The following is a 17,514-nucleotide window of genomic DNA, read 5'->3' as shown; positions in this document are numbered from 1 at the left end:
TTTGGGTTTGTTTTTTCAATACTGACCTTGCCAGCAATCTTCTTTGCAGCAGGAACATTTTCAAATCCTTTCTCCAACTTGTACAGACCTCTCCAGAAGTTGCCAACCTCGTTTTCAACATCATCAGGATCAACTCCAGTCATTGGACCTTCCATCCAGTCTCTATAAAATTGAAATTAATATTGATGGGCTGTTTTATAATTCATTCATGTACATTTAATTACTTATTTTAATTCTCTGTTGACTGATCAAAAACTCAGAAAGTTCAATCTTTTCCTTAGCTTGCTGTACAACTAAATCTTCTCTAGAAATGAACAAAACTGGCTCATTTTCTGTATACAAAGCTGTTTTTATGTGTACAGCACTTCAAACCGGCAGACACAGGAGACAAGTAATTCAAAGTCAGGAACTGTAACAACTTGGCCATTCAGGTCCCCTCTAAAATGCTGAATTCCTTAGAGCAGGTGGTGAAATTACTGCTGTCACTACATGTTTTCCAAGAATAATAAGCCATGTACTTTTCACTGTTAACTCTTACGCCATTTTTGAAATCTGAGCTTAATAAAGGTAATGTTGTTGTTCTTGTTTCCGGCGACACATACTTGTATTTGTTGTTGAATTCTACTGTTGTTTCATACAACTGTTGATATGGTTTCAGTGTGGTAAGAATCTGTTGTCTTTGTGGATACGCTGTCGTCTGCCAACCAAACGCCTCTTCTTCAGCATTGAATGCTTCAATCTGGAAAATATAGCCTAATTATGTAAAATGCAGTTTAGATTACATAATCATGTACACAGCAGTTTATCTTAATAATTATGCACATATAATCGCATAAAAGCTTATGTAAATATGCAAACAGCAGTTTAATCTAGAAATTATGTACACAGCTATTTCATTTGTGTAATTGTATACACTAGACTAAGTGTAATTCATGTGACTATATTCAGAACACTTTCATGTATTCTATTACATATAAAAAGCAGTTTAATTTATGTACTTGTGCACACAGAAGTTTAATTCACAAATATAAAATGCAGGAGGGCAGAACCACTCAAAACAAATTTGAGAAAGTCAACACAAGGATGCTTCCAACCAAGTTTGGTGAACATCATGCTGTCCATGAGGTGATGTCATTTAAAGGTCTTTTTTCTTGTTTTAGCTTTAGCTGACTGTAAGTGCAGTGCAGTCGAGCAAAGCCAAAAAACCACAAAGATGTTCCTTCAATAATGCTTCTGACTAAATTTGGTGAACATCCATCAAATAGTTCATGAAAAAGTTATTTCAAAGTAAAAATGTTGATGTTGCATGTCCTGAACCTTCAGTTCCGCTATAAGCTGAGAAGGCCTTACCAACCTACACTAGCAGTTCACCCTAACAAGCTAAAGCCTTACCTTTTCCGCTGCAGCTTGCAGTTTGTTATCCAGGGCCTGAGATTTACGAAGGTATTTCTGGATCTCTGACATATCACCGAAAGTAGAAAATTCTTCTATCTGCTTGGCATAGCTCTCTAGCTCTTCAACAAATCTGTCTCTTCTCAACTATAAACAATAAATACTTTATGAACAATCAAACATATAACCACTGAGTATTAAGAAAGAATCTTTTTGAAAAAGTTCATATCAATACTTAATATAGATTTTATCTATAAATGCTAAATAATTATGATGAACTTTAAAATAGTGCAAATATGCATCCAAATACAATGTTATAATCTGCTGGACTGTGTTGAAAGCATTGTGCTTATTTAAAGAAGTTTGTAACATTTCACTAAAAGATCTCAGGAAGAACTGTCTTGTTGCCAAAAAAAAAGAAGAGATTTAAAACCAAGACATGATCTGGGCTGTACAGTCAACATATTTATTCATTGCTCCAGTGCTAACCTATACTTTACGTTGACTATACTGTAAAACTTTTCGTGTAACATTACCTTCAATGCATCTTCATACTGAGATCTCTTCTCAGACACGATCAATTTATGCTCTTCAAATATTGCCGGCATTCTGCCGTGCCACATAAACACATTGGCGTTGAGACGGATTTCCGCTGGCGAGAACTGTGCAAAATCTGACAAGAATGACAGCCTTTCCTGGGATTGGTATAAACGTTTCTCCATTGTGAAGATGATGTCAGACTCAACTTTCTCAATGTATTGTTTCAGTTCCATCAACTGTTCAGTGTTTGAAGGTGTTGTCAGAGCCTTCTCAGCAATTTGTTCATAGTCATCACACAGCCTGAATTAAATGGAAAGGAAACGTTACTGTTGTCATGAGAAGGCATGATCATGACCCCAATAGGGTGCAAACAGACTACCTTTTGACTGAGTGGTCAACACCTTAACCACCACTGCTCCCCTTAACAAATCAAATGTAACCTTTAAAGTTTATATACAGACTTATTATAAATTATCTCAAAATACAGCTTATGTCAATGAAAATTATTTTCTACAGTCTCAGCCTCAGAAAATAAAAAGGACTGCCATTGCATTTGGGTGCAAAAGCATGGCAATCATACTGCAAACAGTTCATAAATCACTGTGATTCATCTGTTTTATTAATATACACTGTAGTCTTTTAGTTTTCTGACAGCATGTTCTTTTCACCCTTGTATTTAGTTTGAAAATATATGCAAATACATGCATAAAAAATCACATATACTTTTAAATGAAAAAAAACAAAACAACAACAGTAATTTGTAAGAAAATGAGAAATCTATTTCATTTTTCAATAATGTGAAATTATAACTGTCCACCTTTTTCAACACTTGCTATAAAGCCTGCATGATATGGATCAACTTACATCTTGTTTTCCTCTTGGTGGTCTTTGGCCATTCTACCAAGTAATTTTGTGCACAATGTGTCTGCACGCTTTGACAGTGCTCGAACTAGGTCATCACAGTGTAGTTCAAACATGCCCAGTCTCAAAATCTAAAAATAATTTTTATTCGAAATTATTACACATCTACATAGACTTACATACATATTATGTTGCCTCAGTGCAAAACTATTGTACATGTTTCTTTATTTATATGCAGTTATAATAGCTTTTCACTTAGGCTACATAATAATTATTAGATTACAGTTAAAACAAGTGCTTTAGCTATTGGTTGATGAAGTGCTTTTACCTCTCCATAACTAAACAAAGTTTTGTGCAAAATTTACTTGTTACTATTTATATGATGTTAGGTGTCAAATGAAATAGACATATGAATGGTATCTGGGTTAAATCTAATGTACTTTAAATTTTTGAAAGTAAAAATCATTAAACATTTAGTTAAAGATTACACATTTCTCACCAAAACTGTTTATTACCTGCCACCATGGGTTTAGAGACTATTTGGTTGCTACATTAATTAATATGGAGGATTTTAATCTCTACTCTTTAAATCAGATGTCACCAGAAAAGTAATGCCTAGAAAAGTGGTCACTGGGAATGAAATTATTGCTAAAAGATGGCATTATAATGGAGACAAAAAAATCTGAAAGTGACATGCATCCCAGCTAAAAAAAGTTGAGGTGTATCATTTAAAAGAATAGTCAAGACAAACAGTCATGTGCAGACATAAAAAAAATAAACAAAGACTGAAAGAAAGGACTATATTAAGACATGCACAATGTACATTATGAATTTATCTGATAATAGTACTCCATTAGTAATCAGTGCAGATGACCTTACTACAAGATTTTCTATATAAAAGTAACTGACAACTTTCAGATTCTGTATCATATATGAAATGACAATACTGAACTAATAACATTTAGGTTCAGTCAAATTGTCAGGGCAAAAAATGTTAAAGACATCAAAGAAATGACAAGTCTGAGACATTTCCTGGTTCATTTATAAAAGATTGTTCAGCTGTGCAATAAACTTTTTCTGGAAAAAAAACCCCAAGATGTTTGTGTATAGTGAATAATGATAAAGAAATAGGAGAGTGCTTTATCAATGAATAAAAAAAAAACCTGCTTGTAACTGAAATGTTTGCTGAAGACAGACCAAATGAGACAAATATACAACAGCTCTGACAAAACTTACACTTGACATTTACACTAATGACCTTCACCTCTGAGTTATACACTAAACAGATAGAAACATAGAAACAAGGGGTCAAACAGATGAACAGACAGAAATGTATGAAAAATATTAACAAAGTTCTATACTAGATAACAGTTTATTAGTAAGTGACTTTCACCAGCTTACTCCAGGTAAAGAAATCTTGGTATATTATCCTATTAGCATCATTTTTTTTCTAATAAAGTAGTAGTAAGTTAAATATAACTTTCCAGCACCTGCAATAGACAGCCTTCTTTGGCCAGTTAGCTAACTTCCCAAACTTGACTTTTTCTTCTAATTTTAACTTGTTTCAAGCAGACACCTGCCTCTAGCAGCCAGACAGTGCGGGTCTCTTGGCTGGCAGTTTAATACAAGTGTTACTGTACTTAAATAAGTGTTACTGTACTTATATTAAAGAAGTAAATATTTCTTCTCAATCTGCTGTGAAATGTTTAGGTTAATCTGACAGCTTCATTCAAAAATTGCTCATCCCATATAGACAATACACAAGATTACCCCCATACTGAAAGATGAAAGTATTTAAATACCATACTGTCTCTATATAATGTGCCTGAACTTGTTTTGGAAATATAAAGTTAAAAAATATTCATATCACATTAAGATTTAACAGTTTAAAGTTATATACTTTGCAGAATACAAATGATAAGTCATACTTTTCCTATAGTATTAACAAATCAAAGCTTTTAATTGTGTCACGCAGTGTGAGAGACTTCAATTTTGATTTATCTCCCATTTTCAAAAAGACAATCAAAATGATTATGGCTCTCAGCAGAGACACAGTATAGACACAGTATGGTAAGTTATTCAATTTTAACAGAATTGAAGTTTTAGAAAAATAGACATCTATAAAATCAAAAGTGAAAAGTATAAAATAAACATACAAGAATGATGAAAGTGTATTATGTCTGTTACAGATCTAAATCATGTGACAAGCTTAGGCTACTTAAGATTTCATAATTTTAATTTTAATTTTTCATCACTACTCAGGGTAAAAGGTTGTAAAATTGAGACCAGTCTATGAATACAACTTTGCTATTGGTCAATTGTAAAATTAAGCTTTGAATCAACCAATCAGATTCTTGAGTTCTCAGACTGGTTTCCAGTTAATCACAAATCACAGACTGGTTTACTATACTTGGTTTCTAAACAAAATAATTCACAAAAAATTTTGAAAAATTTGTGAACAAGATAATTTATCACTTCTTTCTTTCGTTTCAAGTACAGTGCCTCTTCTTTTAAATTATCAGTTATATAAATCTTGAAGATTGTACTTTACAAGATTTTCAACAAAGTCAGCTAAATGCTACAATAAAAACAAAGTTATCCCAAATCCCGAGAACCCAGCAATTACATCACAGTGAAAGATAACATGGTGAAAGCAAAGAGGCCCTACATGCATAAAGAGGGGGGCAAAAACATAAAATGAGGAGATCAAACAAGCATGGCATATCGTGCAAACAGGGTGGGGTAGTAAAACTATCTTACACTTCTAAAGGAAAGAACAGTATTTCATTTAATAAATGAAAAATAGCATGCTATGTATATTATGAAAAACTGTGTTTTGTCGATTTATACCTTGCCCCGGCCACTCTGTCACAAAGACAACAACTTTACATGTTACTATGTGCTAAATACAAAATAAATATGTGATCTAATGGCTCTGTTTTCAAACTAATACTTCCTTTAAAACCACTGACACAACAAGCATAATTAAGGCATGATATATCAAAATTTAAACACTTGCTCATCTTTGACATTCAAAGTCAAGTGAACTACTTTCTTTCGACAAATTTTTAATTATGTAAATTAAATTAATAATTTGCTTCTTTCTAGAATATTTGTGGTAATTTCACACAATGTTTATTCAAAATATAGTAAGATTAATAGGCGAACAAGTTTGTGCCAAAATTCTGTCCAAAATACTAAAAATATTTATTTTATCCCCAAATGTGGGGTCTTAATTTGGTATGTATATTTTTAGTGTTTTTAAGTGAAAACTTAAAGGGACATGCCTCCAGGATAAAAATTAAACAAAACCTGTCTGTTGACAGCACGCTCCACTATTTCAAAGAATTGATAGAAGTATGGGGTCAAAATATTACCAGATATTTTTAGACAAATTTTAAAGAAGAAAACTATATTATATAAGATAAAACAAATGTACCTGTAATTGTGGATCTGGTAAAGTCTTGCACTATATGGCAATGTGTGACCATGATGGTAAGCAAGAGTTCAAAATTTCAAACATTTTACTGATTTTTAAGTCAAAAAAGGGCCATAATTAAGCCAAAATAGTCATTAGAGTTACGACTCTTGTCTACAGATGGAGATTATGACGATAAACAAGTGTTCAAAGTTTAAAAGCCACATGTCAAATAATTTGACAAAACATGGACTTGTACAAAAATTGTACCAATTTCCAAGTCCAAAAAGGGCCATAATTCAGCCAAAACAGTTGACAGAGTTATGTACCCTTGCCTACAGATAAAGACTGTCATAATAAAGAAGTGTTGAAAGTTTCACAGCCATATATGTAACAGTTTACACAAAATATGAACTGGTACGAAAATCTTAACCAAGACTTGTAAGTTAAAAGGGGCCATAATTCAGCCAAAATACTCGACGGAGTTATGTACTCTTGCCAAAAACTGGACATGATGATAATACACAAGTGTTGAAAGTTTTAAGGTTTTATCTCAAAAGGTTTTGTCAAAATGTGGACTGGTACGAAAAAGTTAACCAAGGTGTGACGTCGACAGCAATACCATGGTGAGTACGATTGCTCTATTTATACTGCAAATAGTCAAGCTAAAAAGAACAACAGTTAACTCTTTATAAAGGATACCAAAAATAATAAACTAGTTGTTTAAATAGATTCTTTAACGTGTGTCATTACAAAGTATAGTTATGTTCCTAGTTTTTACTTTGAATTTCAACACTAACTTTTGAGGGTTTCTTAAATTCCTAATGACTAAATGAGTGTTTTTGTAGATAAAACATTCCTAAACAGAAAAGAATCGCTATTAAATTTCTTTCTTCTTTTATCTCTAACTAAAGAAAACCCTTTTTCTAATTTTCAGAAAAAAAAAAAAGACATAAATCTGGAGGCATCCAGCTTTAAGAATTCAATGTTGCTGGGTATTCTGGAGGCAATGATTTTATGACTAAGAACATCACAAGTCGTATTCTTGTTTCTGTCATCCCCAGTTAATAGGCCTAAACAATCCTGGCAAGCAGTGTTTTAAACTAAAGTAGTTGACCCATAATGACACCAACAATTTGCATGGGACTGCATATTGATGTTAACCAATTTGGCCGTAAATACAGCTCAACTTGCATAATATGAGCCACAACATGAGAAAATCAACATAGTGCTGTTGTGAACAGCATGGATCCAGACCAGTCTGCGCCTGCTGTTCACATTCAAAGCCTATTGCAATTAGAGAGACTGTTAGCAAACAGCATGGATCCTGACCAGACTGCATGGATGTGCAGGCTGGTCTGGATCCATGCTGGACGCAAATGCACTATGTTGGTTTTCTCATGGTGCGGCTCAATTATTACGACTTTCTGTAAGAACTGAAGAATGGCAAAACTGCATACAAAGAAAAAGTAATTGGCTAAATTAAGGGTCGACTACCTTACAAGTTTTTACTAATCTCTTTGAAAACGAAAGTTTTTTTGTTGGCAGCCATCTTACTGACAAAGATCAGGAAGTGCTTAGAAGATCATGTGCATTAAAATGTACAGAGGACGTGAAAGTTTTGCTTTGCAAAATATATATGTATGGTGAGCTACACATATAATTTCAAACATATTCAATCCTATCTATTTTTTCTGAAAACTAGAATTTTTAAGCTTTTTTTTTTGTTGGCAGCCATTTTACTGGTGCTTAAAAGATCGTGTGCATTAATGTATAGAGGATGTGAAAACTTGCTATGCAACATGTATGGTGATTGTACTTTTTGGTGACCAAAGTATGCTTACTACACACATAATTTCAAACTTATTCAACCCTTTCTAGATGTTGATTCTCCTTTTGAACAATTACATTAACTGAGTAAGCTAGTAGCCATATTTAATATTTCTGCTGACAATATCTGTACTAAATTTTTCCTCTATAAAGCATAAAGCAATTATAATTTGAGCCACGCCATGAGAAAACCAACATAGTGGGTTTGCGACCAGCATGGATCCAGACCAGGTTGCGCATCCGCGCAGTCTGGTCAGGATCCATGCTGTTAGCTAACAGTTTTTCTAATTGCAGTAGGCTTTAAAAGCGAACAGCATGGATCCTGACCAGACTGTGCGGATGCGCAGGCTGGTTTGGATCCATGCTGGTCGCAAACCCACTATGTTGGTTTTCTCATGGCACGGCTCATTTTGCATTTAGGAAATTATTACAGTTGTCTTCAACAATATAGTACAACATTAATTCCATTTCAGTTTACTAACTTCAATCATAATTGGGTTGTTTTCGATTTGAACACCCTGGAAAAGTGTTAACACACATGTATTACAAGGCATGACAAAATTAGGCGCAAGAAAAAAAGCCCTTGTTAATAACGTAGGTGAATTACTACAAATGGTAAGGAATTAATGGTCCAGTAAAGACAAGCAGTCCTGGGAATGACAACATTAGGTTACATTAGTATGTCAGTTGGAATTAATAGCCTTTTGTCTTGGAAAAGTCATATTGTGCCACTTGTAAAAGTCATAATTGTGCCATTTGCAAATTAATCTTATCATTTTGCTTTAATTTCTAAGAAGCACATGTATAGTATGAATATATCATAGTAATGCTTGCACTATAAATTGCTAAAAATAACATCAGTCTAACAATTATACATGTATGATATCATACGGCATGGTATAAATGCCTCATGCTATTATATTTTGACTAATAAATTAACATAACGCTCTTTAGCACAATCCTCTATTCACAAAACGAAACTGATAAAACGATACATGCCTATAAATGAAAATACTGATATACAGCTAAATTTTCACTTGGCTAGCATCAAAACAAGATTACAAGCAACATATCTATATCGAGACTAATTACTTTGTTGCAATATATTCTTTATTTGTCCGATAAAGCAAAACTGCAGATTTTTTCCATTACTTTCAAAAATCACACAATCTATGCCTATATGAAGCTCTGCCCTCTGGGAATCAAACACAAGACAATTCAAGGGAGATAACAATATGAGAAAAAAAAGAGTTTTGACTGGTTTACCTTTATTGAGTTGTATGTGATTTCCTCAACCAGTCTGTGGAATTTCTCCACTTCCTTCTTGTATTCATCAAATGTGTGTGTCTCCTTGAGAAACTGCTCAACATCAGCCTCAGCCTTTTAGTGAAAAATGATCAAAATATAAAAGAATGACACTTAATAACACAAGGTTTATTTTCAGTTTCCATGTTAAGAAAGTTACGCTAACACTTCCTATAGATATTGCCAAAATTATTGCAAATATTATAGTTTTTTATTAATACAAATCTCTGTTTGTGATTTTGATACCCTGCTCTTCAAAATAAAATCACTCATAGTCTCTTGAAACAAGACTTTAACCAAACAAGCAAAAACTACAAAATTACCAATGCCCCTTCTGAATATGGCATCAATGCAGATACAAAGAAACAGACTGTTAAAGTGTAAAAATAAGAGTCGTTTGAAAAGCTTGAAAAGCTTATATTGCACTGTTTCATGTCTTGCAGACTTTAAGTTAAACTACCATTAAGTTAAACTTGTCATGTACCTGATCGTTTTATGTGTGACAAAGCATTAGTGATAAAACATGTGTGACACTTTACCTGCTTTGAGATGAGGAAGTTGTATTTGTCATAGATTTTGCAATGTTCAATTGGACCGACAGATTCTTGTTTGATGAGTTCTCGGACATGTTCCTTGTGACCTTCCAGGATATCTTCTAGTATAACTGGCTTCAGTGTGGCCTTAGATTTGTCTCCACTCTGAGAAATAGTAAACACATATATTTTAATACACTTTCACTATACTCAATGCACAAAAATTTCTTAAATTTAATTATATGATCGCCTTGGTGACCTAGTGGTAGAGCGTTGCTATGAGTGCAAGAGGTTGAGGTTCACCCCCAGGCTGCATCAAACCAAAGACAGTAAAATGGTACCAGTAGCTTCCTCACTTGGCACTCAGCATTAGCAGGATAGTTAGAAGACGGGTCAGCCTGATTTCAGTATTATGTGACTACTGAGTGCTATCATAGTGAGGCAGCACTATAAAGTCAAGCATTGTCATCACTGCTAAAAGTAAACACCTTCTTTTATAAAAATGAGAAAATGCAGAAAAAGACGTTAAGCTCAAACACACGTCATGCTGTATGGTGTCTCCTGCTTACATTTAAGAACCAATAAAGACTTTTTTTAACAACTGTTTTGAAGTCATGGATACATCATTCAGGAGCTCTGAGTTCTCTGAACATTACAAAATATCTGAAGAAATTATAAGTTCAAACTAAACTTTGCAGTTTTTGCTTAAATTTATATGTATTTCTCATTTTTAATCTTATAAAAAATCTATATTTAATTTATACATACCCATTCTGAGTAGAGTTTGGTCTCAACGCGTGGAACCACCTGTGAGGCTTTGATCATTACATCAAACACGTTGAGAAGGACCACCTCAAAGTCCTTGAAAGTAGGCTCAAACTTGATCTGTGTGTTGTCCAGGATCAGTCTCATGATGAAACCAGGATGCTCATAGGCTCTTGTTGATGTCTGAAATATATTTCATACAGAATATTGATATGCAGTGCTAAAAACCAAATGACAAAAGACTGGTTTAAAATAACAAAGAGAATGTAATATTTGTAGAAACTGCTAAATTCATAGTAAACACAAGATACTTTTCTTCTCATGAAGTGAGATATTTGTTACATATATTAGTCATTGTATAGTACCCAAGGGTTTAGCTTCTGCACCATTTTACCTGTCCCTTACAATCTGAACAGACTTCACACAAATTTTTATTGGAGTCTCATAACATGCTGCTTCTATGGACATGCAAATGATGATGTCTAATGCAGAATTAATTTCAAGGTTCCCTAGGTTTGAACAAATGGTCTTAATGTTCACTTATTAGCATCTTATTCTCCTTATGTTTACTTTTTTTATCCCTTCAAGAGCAAAGCTGGCAGAAGTTTTCTTTTCAGGCTATAAATTACAGGTCACTTACAGGTGGCTGAACGAGAAGGTCCTGATAGTCACTTAGTGACAGCAGACTCAACTGTTGTAGATTTTCTGTCATCAGGGTTGCTGCACAGTTGAAGAAGGATTCAAGCTTCTCCTGATCCTGATTGCTGGGTACCTGCTTCCTCTTGTTTCCCTGATAGAAAATGTTCTGCACTTCTGGGAACCACCTGAGAAATATTAGTACAATATAAAGTGTCATATTCCTTTCTGGACATCTGTGCAGTCTGATCATGATCTGCACTGTTCGCCATTCAATCAGTATCATTTTAGTAAGCAACCCTTTAAACCACTAATGGTACTATCCAAATTGAAAGATGGATAAGTTCATTATAGAAATTTAGGAGGGTAAAGGTTAACAGCTACTACTGGTATTTCGCAAGAAGCATAAGGGCTGTGGTCCTGTCAAGGCTTACACAGGACAGGATGGCTACTTTATTAAAGTACACAGAAAGACATGACATGAATAACATAGATATTTTATTATCAGATGTTTCTAACAAGGACATATGTCCTAGATTTCATTCTACGCAGTTGGTATGTAATCAAAACACATAAAACGTTTGTATCATTAATAAATCTGTCTTTAATTTACATTGCCTGTTATAAAACAAGGTTTTATACTGATTTTATAATAGAGCAGTAGTGCTATGACCTTTCAATAAACAAAATGTATTGATTTATAAATCAATAACCTTCTATGTAGATGTTGAATTTATGCCAAGTTTAAATGTGGGGATTTTTGTACTGTATGTACAAGTAGATTACACAATGTCTATCACAATGAAATAACATAACCAGAGATTGTTTAAGGGAAATCTTTTATCAATGTATGGGTGCTTTCTGAAAATGCAGTAAGCCAACCTTGGAAGATATTTAAAAATAACCTTCACTTCATTTATTGACAAAAATTTTTAACCATGTTTTGGTTAAAAAGATATCTTAACTGTTTTGGCAGATGTTTAAAAGGAAATAAAACTTACATATGCCTCTATATAAAATATACCTACTTTTTAAGAAGTTTTTCCTTCGCAGCTTCAATGTGTCTCATACAGAGGTTCTGGAATCCGCCAAGTTCCATTGAGTCCGGTCTGTTATGGAACTCTTCTATGTCAATAAACCTCAGACGTCTGAAAGTCACAAAAATAAGTTAAACGGTATTTAGATTTTTAAAAAAAGGCTTCTGGAAAATGCTACAGAACGTAGTTAAGTAGTCAACTTCTGCCTAAAGAATACTGCATTTTTTATGAAATAATGGTCCTAGAAAACATATTAACAGCAAAGTAAGCAAATCAAGAATAAAATTTGAGGATTTTTATATTTGCCTACATTTCTTTTCCTTATAAAATTCAGCAACACTATCAACCTGCTTCATTCAACACAGTTTCAGTTTTTGTATACCCTTACTATATGTACTGCTAAGATTTTAAAAGTGAACAGCACGGTAATGGACTTTTTATCGGAAAGTTGTTGGTTCAATTACCAACAATGCAAGACCTGGACTGCAGACTTCGTGTTTACTAACATCAATTGATTAGTTACTTTTATATTAATTCATTTTACCTAGACTGTTATGAAAGTTTGGATCTTATTTGAACCACTACTAAGTTCACTTCCTGGAAAAGCCAGTACTGGTGTGATGTGAGAAGGCATGGTTGTGACCTCACTAGGGTTCGGTCCCACAACCTCAAGGCTGAGCGACCGACACCCAACCACTAGACCATCACTTCCCTTACATCGATTAATGAAAATGAGTAATAATACATACCCAAATGAGACATGCCACAGGTCAAGGACCTGCAGCATACAAGGGTTGGTCACATGCAGGTTATGTGACATCAGATCGAGGCCCAGCAAGTAGGACCTGTTCCAGGGTTTGGGTACCACCTCAAGCTCCTCTCTGTGTGGTAGAAGTTGTACTTTCTTGTCATCATCTTTCTCACGTGGATCTTTCAGTACAAAGTCAACTGAAATCAAAGAAAGCATATGTTATAGCTATTTTATCAATATTTCAAACTGATAGCTTGATACAGATTTGTTTGATTCTGAGTACAAATGATATCCGATATAATATGTTAAATCCTATTAGGAAACAGTGGGCCTATCTGGGGTTTGAACTTTTAAACCTAGTTTGACAGAATGAAATTTCCCAATGTAGCTTGCCAGGTGCTAGTGAATGGATACAGGACACTACGCTTATAAACAAATATTTGAAGTTCTGACAGGACAGAAAATGGGTTCTCAATTCTTGCATATCAGTCAGCAGTTTTCAGTGATACACAATGTTCAGTGATTGTACATCGCACACACCTGGTTATATGATGTCTCATGTGCAGCAAATGATGTCATTACGAACTACTTTTATGAATGAATATGTAAATTCATATGCTGCTTTAATAGTGCTTGAAAAGAAATTTCATATGTAGAACAATACGCAAGAAAAAGAATCTATTGCATCCAGACTACTAAATTTGGCCGAGTCTAGTAATCATCTTAACAATTACCCTTAAGCGGAGTCTAGATACCACTTAAGCAATTACTCCCATCTGTACAAAAAGAAATTAAAGATTTTTATAATTATATAATTTGGAAAGCTATTCAAAGAGGTTGGGACAGTCCTTACATTGATATTAGTAAATGTCTACAGGAATGACAGTTAAAACATATCATACCAATTGCTTTCTTCACACTAAGTAGATAATCTTCTCTCATCTCATCCGACAGGTTGTCTATAGTCTCTAGATGTCCATCCTGGTCATAAAATAACTCATGTCTTAGTCATTTATATCTCAATATCGACAATCAAATGAGCCGCGCCATGAGAAAACCAACACTGCGTTGCGACCAGCATGGATCCAGCCAGTCTGGTCAGGATCCATGCTGTTAGCTCACAGTTTCTCTAATTGCAATAGGCTTTGAAAGCGAACAGCCTGGATCCTGACCAGCTGATGTGCAGGCTGGTCTGGATCCATGCTGGTCGCAAACACACTCTGTTGGTTTTCTCATGCATGGCTCAAGAAAGTAAACTATGCATTTATGAATGAGATCAAATTTTACAAGCAGACAAAGGTCATTTTTCAGTACACATTCCATTTTATTTGTGTAAAGTTATATTTAGTTCTATACAAAAGGAAACTTTGAGTTATGGAATGACTAAATCCCATTAAAGAAAAACTTTCTTAATTTCTAACTTATATGACAAAACTGAAGCCAGCTTAAATGAGAGTTTACAGGTCCAAACTCCAAAGCAATGCTGAAACTTACCTTTAATTCTGAAGAGATTAAACTGAGGACGTTTTCCAGCCAGGAGTCCTCCATGGGGGCTACATGTTCTGTGTCTATACCATGGTGAATGTAGTAATAATATCTCTGAAAACAAATGATAATAAAGAAATTACTGTCAATGTTCAGACTGATAGGAAACAATTCGGTCAAAGACAGACCAACAAAATACAACAATCATTTACACTTCCCAGGACCTAACAATGCATAGCACCAGATTGACCAAGTTATAAAATGAAACCTTCATAATTTTCTTACACTGGTTTTGAACAAGTCTTGGGTCTGAGTGTATGAAACCTGATAAAAAATAAATGATTTTTGTTAAAAAGGCTATTTCGTAGGGACATAAATTCATGAATTTCAACTTCTGATAATAACATGAATGGGAATTTTATTTTCTTAACTGAGGCTTAATTTCGAGGACTGATTCAACCATAAAATCAATAAACATTAGGCCCCATGAATGATAATCTAACAGTAAACTCTTGATATAGAGACAGCATAGTATGGTAAAACCTCTTCTAAAAACACATAAATTTCTTTCCTTTATAAAATACTAGTACACATACTTAATAGTAAATTAACCTTTCAAATTTCCAGAGCAATAATCTCTGTATGACAAATACATGTGAGCCGCACCATGAGAAAACCAACATAGTGCATTTACGACCAGCATGGATCCAGACCAGCCTGCGCATCCGTGCAGTCTGGTCAGGATCCATGCTGTTCGCTAACAGTTTCTTTAATTGCAATAAACTTTCAAAGCGAACAGCATGGATCCTGACCAGACTGTGCGGATGTCTAGGTTGGTCTGGATCCATGCTGGTCGCAAATGCACTATGTTGGTTTTCTCATGGTGCGGCTCATTTCTGTATTCCTAGCAATGTTCATGCTACAGGGATTGCGCTGTACCAGCATAATGATTCTTCCAGCATAACAAAAAAATTCAGACAGTATTATGTTCACCAAGAGCAGTGTATATTTGATTTGACATCAACACCATCAATAATTCATATGTGCCAGATCTAAGATGTTAATCTAGATGGTTAATAGACACATATCCTCTTAAATGTTCTCTTATAAAACAAATTGCTGAGCTATTAAGCAATGTAATTTAGCTTTTATCTTAGAACACTCCTCAAAAAGGGATCAATAAAACATAAAAGAAATTACTGCAAAGAAAGCTCTATGCATGAATTCAGCAATGGAATACAATGAAACAATCTGCTGTTTTTGAAATTTTTCATGTGCTCTCATGCAATTAACATGACACAATCATCATGAAGACTGAAATATATGTTTGTTGTGCAGAGGCTCTGGAAAGATTCAGCTATCAAGTCGAAGAGTTTTGTCTTATGGGAAAGAAATAAATGTCTTTTAGGGAGATGTATAGCTGTTAATAGAGGTGTTGGTTAACAGAGGATGTCAGTTAACAGAGGATGTCAGTTAACAGAGGATGTCTGTTTACAGAGGTGTTGGTTAACATAGTATGTTGCTTGAAAAGAGGATGTCTGTTAACAGAGGTGTCAGTTAACAAAGGTGTTGGTTAACAGAGAATGTCAGTTAACAGTGTATGTTGCATAAAAGAGGATGTCTATTAAAAAGAGGTGTTGGTTAACACAGGATGTCTGTAAACAGAGGTGCTGGTTAACAGAGGAGGTCTGTTAACACAAGATATACTCAAAATACAGAAAGACAGAACATACAAGAATGTCTTTTTCAGCAGATGTTGGTGTGCCAGTCCTTGACAAGGGCTGTAACTCTCCATTAACAGAGGCTGTTGAACTGTGTGGTAGACCCTCTTCTTGCCTGAAATAAACATGTGGTCTTAATTTTGATAATCTTGCAAAAGGAAATAAAGCATCACTGGGCTTACTGAAGAAATTTCACATAGCAATGCATATTACACAAAATTCAACTAGAATAACAGATATAGTATTTTTTATTTATTCTAAACCCCAACACATGTTCCCCTTTCCTTGTTATCAATTATTACAATTTACACACTCCAGATGAACACAAGGGATACATGTAGCTGAGACCATATATTTGCAAGTAGCTTTCAGTTTCAAATTGATGGAATTAAAACTCATACATGGTTTTCATTACAGGCTAGATTAATGGTCTAGAGCCCTAGCTACTTTTGGTTCAGCATGTAAAGTTATAAACTGGGGAACTACGAGACCCCACCCCCCTCTACTGTAACTCCTGCTCATAACATGTTTGCTCCTCCATCTCTCCAAAACCATGCCCCCCCTCCCTCTTACTTATTATTGCTGTCACAAACCAATAAAACAGGCACTTACATAATGATGTCAACAAGGGCTTTCCTGAAATTTTCCCTGTCTTTTTTTGGTTGTTGGAACTGTGTAACATCAGCACCATTTTGTTTCTCTATTGGTTTCAGTTTGTTTGGCTTCCTTCTCTTTGGATCTCCTTAAAAAACAATCAAATACAAAATAAGGTTTAAATTCATAAATATCAAAAATATTTATTTAATAACTTCTTTAAAATGAAATGTTGAAGTGATTAACATTTTATGTAGATTCTTCTAGAACTTAAAAATGATGAGTAAAAAACAAAAAATCATCAATTGTGAGCTTCATAAGAATAATTGGCAATGACTCAAATGATCAAAATTAGTGTAAGACTGATGGTAAAAACCTTGAAGTTTAAGAAAATTTAGGCTAAAAAAATTCTTAAAAATTCATATATTAAACTTACAGATTCAGGTTAGTAAGAAATTTTTAGGCTCTGACATGAAATTTAAATATGTTCAGCTATTCGTGCTAGTGTCTAAATCAATTAACTGTTCTGTTTGCTAAGAACTTCTTTTAGATGTACACAGTAATACAGTATGTTCAGCTCTGCAGTTTTGTTATATTATTATGCTATACATTCATTTAAACTTGACTTTCTAGTAATCAGTGTGCC

General features: G+C 34.2%; 1 protein-coding gene across 1 annotated transcript in view; it reads right to left on the bottom strand.

The window, feature by feature from the left end:
• Positions 1 to 17,514, bottom strand: part of LOC123538325 (dynein axonemal heavy chain 7-like) — an 83,382-nt gene that overhangs the window by 62,273 nt on the left and 3,595 nt on the right. The window contains 16 exon segments of the mRNA XM_045322344.2: positions 27 to 162; positions 603 to 739; positions 1,393 to 1,539; positions 1,929 to 2,232; positions 2,797 to 2,924; positions 5,644 to 5,658; positions 9,308 to 9,421; positions 9,886 to 10,044; positions 10,648 to 10,827; positions 11,285 to 11,468; positions 12,309 to 12,428; positions 13,067 to 13,265; positions 13,971 to 14,049; positions 14,563 to 14,667; positions 16,287 to 16,389; positions 16,887 to 17,016. Coding sequence (XP_045178279.2) covers positions 27 to 162; positions 603 to 739; positions 1,393 to 1,539; positions 1,929 to 2,232; positions 2,797 to 2,924; positions 5,644 to 5,658; positions 9,308 to 9,421; positions 9,886 to 10,044; positions 10,648 to 10,827; positions 11,285 to 11,468; positions 12,309 to 12,428; positions 13,067 to 13,265; positions 13,971 to 14,049; positions 14,563 to 14,667; positions 16,287 to 16,389; positions 16,887 to 17,016 — 2,240 coding nt within the window.

The sequence above is a fragment of the Mercenaria mercenaria genome, chromosome 18, assembly GCF_021730395.1.
Source record: "Mercenaria mercenaria strain notata chromosome 18, MADL_Memer_1, whole genome shotgun sequence".
Lineage (NCBI taxonomy): Eukaryota > Metazoa > Mollusca > Bivalvia > Venerida > Veneridae > Mercenaria > Mercenaria mercenaria.
Note: the sequence above shows the minus strand (reverse complement) of the source record. Positions and strands in the feature narration are given on the sequence as shown.